The 10,333-nt window shown below is 32.8% G+C and overlaps 1 protein-coding gene across 1 annotated transcript; it reads right to left on the reverse strand.

Annotated features, from left to right (window-relative positions):
- Positions 1-12: 12 nt before the first annotated feature.
- LOC148603595 (pyridoxine/pyridoxamine 5'-phosphate oxidase-like) lies at positions 13-7,149 on the reverse strand. The gene is made up of 6 exons (XM_088553514.1): positions 6,773-7,149; positions 4,706-4,805; positions 4,219-4,272; positions 3,729-3,857; positions 3,305-3,381; positions 13-2,307 (listed from the first exon to the last, which is right to left on the reverse strand). The coding sequence occupies exons 1-6, from the start codon at positions 6,955-6,957 to the stop codon at positions 2,142-2,144; spliced, it is 711 nt and encodes a 236-aa protein (XP_088409640.1). The 5' UTR covers positions 6,958-7,149; the 3' UTR covers positions 13-2,141.
- Between the last annotated feature and the right edge of the window lie 3,184 nt (positions 7,150-10,333).

Below are 10,333 nucleotides of genomic sequence, written 5' to 3' on the forward strand. Positions count from 1 at the left end.
AAAATACATAAATTTCTGATACCATCTTTTTATTTCAATAATTTACAATTAACAATGATTTATTTTATAAATTACCATAAGAAATGTAGCAACATCTTAACAGAGAGATAACAAAGGATTTCACAACAGGTGAAGTTAATGCATTCTCTGATTATATACTGACCTTTATTGCACTATAAACAGCCAGCCATGACCTTAAGTACATACGATTGTCCCTCATATGCATTAGAAAGGTGGAACAATGAAAAATGAAAGGAAGTTTTCCTCCTGAGCAGATTAAGAATCTACTAAAAATTCTTGAATCCCTTCAATCATTCTGAGGTAAAATATGACAGATGGACTGAACAGTGGTTTACGATAATAAGCACATTTAAAATACCGATAGATCTGGAGAAAAGTGTATGAGACAAAGACAAAAATTACCTATCAATATAATCTTAAAAGGAGCAAATCGAAAAGCAGATAATTTCAAATCAGAAATCATAAAGTTGATGTAAAAATGAATTGTAAAGGTAAAATCAGGATTTGAAAAGTGGATTTCTGTTTTAAAGCAAATGAAAATCAAGTCTGCTTCAAGGAGGACTACACAATCATTTACATACTATTATATTATTGTAGCGATTTCAGAGATTACTATACATGCACCTTGTCATAATATTTGTGTGTTTTTTTTTTAATATAGCAATCATTAATTTCATGGAGATTTGAAAAATGTGTTTTATTTCATATCAGAGAAGAATGAGCTATTCTTATTGATATGGTCATGTATTAATCACACAGCCTGCTTCAGATTCTTCAATGAAATGAACACAATAGTTGCTTATGTAGAGGACATTATTGATTAATTCCCAATCCTTGGAAAATGATATTGCCTTCAACATGATATTGCCCTCACCTGCGACTCGAGACACTATAAACGTTTCAGGCAATATCCATTGGGCAATAATAAACAGTTATCAAGTATGTGTACAAGAGACAAGGATGATTAATGTTTTATTTATTCTACAGGCAACATATATAAAACAAAATGCTTTAAAGTACATGATACATCTACCACTCAATGGTAACTTCAATTTGGAAATCTTAAATCCTACAGTTCTAAAAAATCTCAGCATGTTTTTGTTTGGACACCAAATTTCTGCAGATGACGACAACATCACATACCATTATCGGACCACAAATTTCCTCCTGTTGTATTGGAAATGTGATAAAAAAATTAAGAAAAGGAACGATCTTTTCAACATGACATACACACTGTCAAAAATAATAAAAATCTCTTGAAGAATTCTTGATTAACAGTAATACATGTATTACTTAAACAAGTAATCTGTTATCAGAAAGATATGTCTGTCAAACATGGATACTATTAATATAAAGTTGATAGGCAAATTACTTCTAATTCTATTTTATTTTCATTTTAAATGATATGTTGTGTTTAAGTTTCTATTTATCAACAAGGCTAGTGGTAAGTGTCATTTACAAGCTTCATTTTTTACTGTACATTTTTCTAACTGTTTATTAATAGCCAAAACAATCATAAAATGACAAGTAATTTAATGTGAAGCATTTAGACCAAACTACATGTTCCTCTGTCAAGAGATGTAAAAGAATCTTCAAAAAAATCTAATAAAATTTAATGTTTTTGTATACATCCATCTATTCAAATTTCATATTGCTTAACTCTAAGATCATAAAACTGGCATTTAAAAAATCATTTGTGAATCATATTTTTGTATATCTCCCAAATTATTATGCTCAATATGAACATATAAACACATACATGTTAACATTATGTCAATATAAGTCCATCTAAAAATCATGCAAAGATTGGTTGTTGATAATAGAAGTTGCAGTGAAATATGGTGAAAATGAATTCATTTCTCCTTATAATATGCTAAAATAACTGGTTGTAACAAAAAACCATGACAGGAACAATTACCTATTCTTTTTAGAACTTATCAAATATATTAATATATATCATTTTTCGCCATACTCCAAAATTCATATTTAGTTAAAGAATTATTTTTTTATTGGGCAAACGATTCATGTTACTTCTCCCAAATGAATCAGGTCATCAGTCAAACACTTCATTCATATTCTGCATGTTTCTTAGATGGAGTCATAGTTAAAATATAAAAACTCTATGGCTCTAGTCTTTCATACACCCAGCCATCTTCTCCTATATTTGTAGCTTTTTCATCTATTGTTTCACCAGCAGTTGGTTTCCTAAATTTCAGTCTATCATGCATTCTGTTGGTCTGTCCCTGCCAAAACTCAAATGTCTCTGGCTTTACTAGGTAGCCTCCCCTGAAATAGAAGAATAAATGTTTATTTTGATGATTATAACTAATTTCCTTTCTATATCATCAGAAATAATATAGAGACCATATTTGACCATATTTGAGTAAAATGCACATGTAAGCAAAAAGCACTGAAAAAACAAAAACAGTTCAAGGGCAGATAACTAAATGATAATACATTGTTTTTTATAAGATTAATACAGATCAAATGACAAATGAAAACCATTTTGACAGGTTTTCGATTGATTGATCAAGAAAGGTTGATGATGTCACAATAATTCTTTGCCTATGAAATGATAAACAAAACTGTGTATCCAATCAGAAAACTTGTTGCTTTTTAGATTAAACTATATCAATGTACCCAAGGGCTGAGCCAGCACTCCACAGTATTGTAGAACTGCCTAATTTTGATCTTGTAATCTGATGCTTTGTAACATTTTTCACTTTAAAAATTTGTCAAGCATCTATATATCTATATATCTAGAAATAGCTCCAGCCTTCAGAAAGCAATAAATGCGAAAAAGTTTTAAAATGTCAAATCGCCCACAAAATACCTTAAATTTTTATCTTGTGCCCCGAAATTGCCAAAACTTCGTCCTTGGAAAACCCTTTCTTCATATGGGCATCAACAGTTAGATTTTAAGGTATTTCACTTTGTAAATGCACTTATCAAATTTAGCATGGTAAAAAATTGACTTACTTTCACTTCCACAATGAAGTCAAATTAGAAAAAAGCCCCTTCAACATTGAAATTATATGAAACATTGCAAAACACTTTTAAAAGTCCCCTATTTCAGAAATTGTTTTATGTACAATAAAATCTTCATTTTTAATCACTATAGCAACCACCAGTTTCCATTAATGTCATTTTTCATCTCTAGCCAAAATGTGAAACTAAACTAAGCTGTGAAGTGCAGGCTAAAAGACCAAAGCACTGACATTCGTCAGTGCTATGAAAATCCTGCTGCTTTTTTAATCAATTATTTTTCCATTAAAATACATACCAATTTTCTGGCTTGGGTATTTGTATATTTTCATCAGCATACTTTTCTTGTAAGGAATTATACCTATCTAGTAAAGTCTGTAAAAAAAAAAAAAAAATCCTGCACAAAAACAAATGGTATACGTACATAATTTTCCAATATACTAGTTATACATGCAAGTCCTACCACCTTTGACAAAAAAAAAAAAAAAAATGTAAAACCATGAAAGCTTTATTACATAAACATAAATCATGGAATACATTATTACAGTAGTTATTCATTTGTATCAGAAATAAACTATTACCCATGTTAAAAGTATCAAGAATCATCAAATTATATTTCATCACTGATTTTTACCATCATTTGAAAATTAATTAGGGTTTTAGTTGGCATAAAAATTATAAAAAGTAATAATCAAATAACAAGATTTCACTTTAAAGCATACCTTTCTACTATCGACAACTTTACTCTGGTTGCTGGAAATGGCCCCCAGTTGACTGGGTTTTGGTCGTGAATGGAAGTACTCATCTGACTGTTCAGCTGTCAATTTGGTAACAGAACCTTCAATTCTTATCTGTTAATTGGATACAGGAATCAATTGGTCAGTTTAAGGTAAACAAAATGATTTTTTTTTTCAAAATGGATGATACATGTAATTTATACCTGGACATGTACATTTTTCAGAAAATAAGCACTTGATGATTCCATGTCCATATGAAGTGCCTGGCATTTAACTGATGAATGACAATTTACAAATTTATTTAAAACAAGTTTACTATAAGTACAAGTTTTCCTCGCCTAAGGGTGGGCATCTCTTGTTGTATTTTTTATATTGTAGATTTTGTATTACAGAAATTGTTGTGTGTGTATTTGATTTCACCTTTTAACTTAGCTATAGTATAATGGTTATTGTGCATTATTATAACATATCTTACACTTCTCATCAGCTTTTCCCAATAAAACATACAAGTACATCTTGGATTTTCTTCCTGAAATCAATTAGATTGTATCAGTTGTATCAGTTTTATAAAAAGCTTTTTCTGACTTAAAACTAGAATTACTTAGATTTACTCTACTGGCATATTATTTTGTAACCACTGATGTTGAATCTTTGAAACAGAGGAACAAATTGCTTGCAAAGATTTGCTAAGAAGTCTCCTTGAAACTTGTCTTGGTTATTTTTAGTAACGTACAATTTTATCACAAAAAAGTAAAATAACTCACAGTAAGCAAACATTTTTAAACTGTCTCAACTACATGTACATATGCACCATGTATCATATACTCAAAGTTTTGCAAAACATATTTGAGGTCTAAAAAAGTAAATTTAAAATGTCCACAATTTTTTATTTTTGTGCATTCTTTGCCCATAAAAAGTCTTTAACAACAATTGCAAATAATCATACAAAGAATAACTCTTACAAGTTCTTTAGCCTTTCTGCTTCCATAGTTCGTATAGAAGACAATCCCATTTTTATCAAAGCCCTTCATCAAAACCATTCTCACAGCAGGGATTCCATCTCTGAAATACAAATATTACACATACTTTCATAGTATGAATATACATACATTTATGTATATACTGTACAAATACCTGGCGGGCCATAATAGTAGGAGTCATACTTTCATATTAAAAATATATATGTATACACTGTACAAATATCTGAAGGGTCAGAATTGTAAGACTCGTGCTTATCATGTCCCTCTTGTGTGTTCTATGTACAGTATAAAACATTGAACAATAACACAGAACATAAAGTTCTACTCTGCAACATAAGGGCCCAACAGCCCTCCAGAATAAAGTTCTACTCTGCAACATAAGGACCCAACAGCCCACCAGAATAAAGTTCTACTCTGCAACATAAGGGGCCCAACAGCCCACCAGAATAAAGTTCTACTCTGCAACATAAGGGGCCCAACAGCCCACCAGAATAAAGTTCTACTCTGCAACATAAGGGGCCCAACAGCCCACCAGAATAAAGTTCTACTCTGCAACATAAGGGGCCCAACAGCCCACCAGAAAAATCTGAAATAAAAATTTTGATTTTGAATCAGTTTTTTTCCTTTTTATTTAAATTTTTGTTATGACAAAAACACTTTTTGTTGCTTATAATGCAGAAGAAAGTGTAGAACCTATTCTTTGATCCCTTAATATAGATGCAAGTCCTAGATTCTTATTATGTACAATAAATTACTTTTTTGTCCTTATTGTAGTTTGCAATCACAATTACATTCAGAACAACTCACTTCAAAAAAGAATAGTGTGTTATTATAATTTTTAAAATAACAACTTGGTTAGTATGTTACATATATATGAGAATTAATATACATGTGCAGTAAAGTTCCCTGATTCTCCAAATCCCTGGTGTAATTATCCACATCCCAATTTTGTGCACCATAAGATACATTGTTTAATATTTGTTCTTTTCTTTTCAAGAATTCTCAATTATGTACCAAAGGATTCAAATTCCAATTATTCTAGTCTATAGTATAGAGCCACACATTTTCCTGATAAATCTTTTAATTCATACACATCCAAATTTTGGCCTTTTCATTGGTTATTAACGTTCATCTTATACATCAACTGGACAAAATTTTAAATTCTCTTTTACAACCAGGAATTCTCCTTATTCAGTAAATTTTCATATATTAACTTCAATGGATTATAGAATATAGTTTTGACAAAAGATGCTCAGGATAAGAGAGTGGCAGATTCAGTTATTTGTAATAAAAAGGGGTCCAATAAAAAAATCTGTTCATAAAGCAGGATTCAGGATATTAATTGCTCATTAATGAAATTTTCAGACAAAAAGACCACCCCTGAATAAAACAACTCTGATTGGAAATTTTTGCTTTCAGAAACCATGACCACTGGTTGTATTTTTGTTTTCAGGAACCATGACCACTGTTTGTGTACATATCAAAGTGGATTAATGAGTTTATGACAGTATTGTCATCACAATGTTTGTCTTCCTAACATTACTAAAGAAAAGAAAGGAAGGGCCTTTAAATTAAAAAAGTGACATTCATGCCTATTATAAAGTTAAACAAGCATGCATGTCACTTTTGGTATTGGACCAGTGGTAATTTTTTTTTTAACATAAAGGCCCTAAAGTGTTAACTGACTGTAACGCTACAAAGGTAAAGGTAAGTTTTATTTAATGTCATTCTATAACGATGGGTGCACATTAGTTGACAGTTCTTTGAATCAAAAGCAAGATTAATGACAGTTTTACTACTATGATCTACTTGCATGTTTGCCGGCTAGACTTGTGGAGGAAAAGTATACTATCCCAAGTTGGAAAATTAGTGAAATCCTCAGGCTAAGGTAGGTGCATGGGAATCTTGACTCATTGGGCTATAACCCCTTTGCCTTATGTATTTTAATGCCTTTTTAACTTCAAAATGGGCAATGATATAAGACAATGGCTTTAGACACCAAATCCCAAAAGGGAATACCCCTCAAAACAAAAAGTATGAGTTTCATACTTAGTAGCAGTTGCCAGTGCCATAGCATTTGCTTCCTTTATGTCAGGTATTTCCCTTGCCTCTTCAAACCAGTTTTCAAATTGTTTAAATGGCTCCTTTGAAACCAAATCGTCGACATCGAAGGCGTCGGTAGAGCTCCTATATGGAGTCCTCATCTTGAATATATTGCCGCCTATATCTGCCATACCTCTGCAGTGTGGAATTAGTGATTGTTCGCTGAGTGTCAACAACTGCAACAAACAATTTCTTTGCAATGCAGCCAGCTTATTGCTGATTGGGGATAAGATTCAAGTTCACCTTATGACTCCTAAAGTTTTTTGTTTCTGAAATTATGCAATCATTTTTGAAAGGGGACGTTAGATGCAGGGGAAAGGAACGGTTTCCCTGGTTAAACCTATTTGCTTTGGTAAACTGTTCAACGTGTCATAGTTTTCCTTTCCTCTTTCGTCTACCCCGGACTTGACTTTTTATGTAAATTATGAGCAACTCGGCGGGTATTTCTAGAAAAACATAGAACGCTTACCCTACCGGTGCATCCGGTCCATGATCCCAGTTTTCATAGTTCTTGGTAGAGATTCCTCATACTTTTTAAGAAATAATTCCAAATCATTTTCCAAATATACAGAGGAAGATGTTCACAAAATGCTGGAATTTTCAATCGACAACATATTTGTCCAGTGTGGTGGACGTGTTTTTCAACAAACGGTCGGCATTCCTATGGGAACAAATTTTGCTCCTTTACTTGCTGACCTATTCCTTCACTCTTATGAGGCTGACTTTATAGCTGAACTGATCCGAAAGAAAGAATATCGTTTGACTAGATCCTTTGATCTCAGTTTCCGTTATATAGAAATCGATGGTAAAGGAAAACTATTGACCAAACTTTACGACAAACGTGATGACTTTTCATTCAAATTGTCAACTTTCCTTTCATCTGTGGCAACATCCCTTCAGCACCTGCGTATGAAGTGTTCATATCATAACTCATACGTTATGCCAGAGCTTGCCGAAACTACGCAGACTTTTTGTATCGCGCTAGAACTCTAACAAATAGGCTTCTGGAAGAGGGTTATGTTGCTACAAGATTGAAGTCATCACTACAGAAGTTTTATGTTTGTCTTCATGAACTCGTGGATTGTTATGGTGTATCCATCTGCGCCATGAAAACTGATTTACGGGTCATGGTTTTCCTTTCCTCGTTTGTCTACCCCGGACTTGACTTTTAATGAGCAGCTCGGCGGGTGTTTCTAGAAAAGCAGAGGACGCTTACCTTACCGGTGCACCTGGTCCATGCTCCCAGTTTTTAGTGGAGTCCGAGTTGCTCATTTGCTTTTGTTACTTTGTGTGTATGATTTTAGTTACTTTATGTTCTTTGTTGTGTATGTCTGTTTTCCATGTCTGGTCATTGTCCCTGGATTACATTCTTTTGATTATCGCTATAACCTTGGTTCCCTTGATTACTCTTTCAGTGGAGTCAGGGTCACCCCTCATGCGAGCTGAATTATGAAGAAATTGAACATTTTTTTGCTGCTCTTTGACAAGACAGAACAAGTCACAAGCCCGTATATTGTCTCGTTGCGATCTATTATTCAAGATATATTGACAGTGGTCTGGAAATGATGAAATTTAATGACAATATAAAGTTGATTCAACTCTTGATGGATGTGATACATCCTTCGCTTCCGATTATATTGCAGTACGTCTCATTGGTCAGACAATAAAGGGGTGGGTAATGTTTTAGTAACAATTCTACTAAATTACTATAAACACCTGTAATTTTATATAAGTACTTATGTTCTATCAGTTTTATTTTAAAAACTGCCTCAGAGTTGTGCCTTAAACCTTCTTATTTTAGTGCGTCACTTGTATCATGATCACAGACAATATGATACTTTATAAACAACTATAATGTAATAATTGCCTCAGACCTAGTTTCCAGTCTTGCATTATTAATATTACGAAATATCGTGTCAAATGTCCCTGGAAATACTACTAACTAGGCATAACAAATATACCTTTTTTCCAACTCCAAAAATATCGATATTCCCCAAAGTAACAAAATTCTAAACTTTACCCCTCAAAATAAATTAAATAGGAACGTTTTAAGTATTATAGACCTGATAGCATTTTGCCTACAATTTCAAAATTATTTGAATGCGCTATTCACTGTCAGTTTTCGGGATATTTTGATACAATTTTCAGTCTTTTCTTAGCAGCGTTCAGGGCAGGCTTTGGTTGACTATCTACTTTGTTGAGAGTGGTAGAGGAATGTAAAGAGGCACTCGGTAGTAACAAATACGTGGGTGGTATCCTCATGGATCTATCAAAAGTTTTTTGATTGACCCCTTCCACGACTTGTTGCTGTTGAAACTTCAATATTATGGAGCCATTGACAGCTCTCTCGGACTCTTGACAAGTTATCTGAGTGACAGAAAATAATGCGTTAAAGTTGCACAAAATGCATGTCAGTTGCTTTCAGATTAAAAGGTGTTCCATGGGGATCTATTCTGGACCATGTAATGTTTAATATTCTTCTCAATGACATCTTTAAAAGTTTTGTCAATGAATCTAATTTGTACAATTATGCAGATGACAATACCGTCTCCAATGCAGGTGATGATCCAATAAATTTAAAAACTGTACTTGAATATGATCGACAGCGAAACTCTTATAAAATGGTTTTATATTAATAAAATGAAAGCCAACCCTGATAAGTTTCAGGCTCATGGTAAAAAACCAACAATTTTAATTTGAAGTTTGACCTTGGAAGTAAATGTTGACGTCAAATGTGAAAATGAAGTCAAATTGGTTTTTTCCTCACCTGGCACGTTTGCTCAGAGGCAAACACTTAAAAGATTGAGAAAATTCAAGAAAGAGCTCTTAGATTTATTTATCAGGACGAAAATTCTCCCTACAAAAATTTGCTAGAAAAATCGCTACTTCCATCCCTTTAAATCTGACGCTGAGAGCAAAAAGCATTGAACATTTAAGGTTATTAATAATGAAAGTCCTATATTTTTACAAGATCTTGTATCAATTAAGAACACTTCTTACAAATTCAGGTATACCAACACAGCAAATATACCTTGTATGAGTAAAAACCACCGGGTATGGTCTGAAATCCTTCAGATATTCAGCCCGAAAGATTTGGAATAGTCTCCCGGATCGACTAAGAACGCAGACACATGTAACCCAGTTTTTTTCAAGACCTTCATTAATACATGGGCAGACCCCACCTGCTAATGTGTTATCTGTAGCAAAAGCAATACAAACAAAATTGAAACAATCAAAGAGCGGGTACTCAGATTTATTTTTGAAGACTATCAAAATAACTATGAACAACTCCTAGAAACATCAAATTTTAATGCCAGCATTAGAAATCAGAAGGATAAGATCTATGACAATCGAAGTATTTAACATCTTACACAAAAGAAGTCCATCATACTTACATGACTTGATAAACATTAAAACACCAGCTATTCTTTACCTAGGTACCAATATTAAGCACCAGTTTCACCAGCAAGAACAACCACATATGCATAGTATAAAATCATTTAGCTA

This window comes from Perna viridis, chromosome 11 (genome assembly GCF_037379345.1).
Source record: "Perna viridis isolate PV_CMFRI_1.1 ecotype Kerala chromosome 11, ASM3737934v1, whole genome shotgun sequence".
Lineage (NCBI taxonomy): Eukaryota > Metazoa > Mollusca > Bivalvia > Mytilida > Mytilidae > Perna > Perna viridis.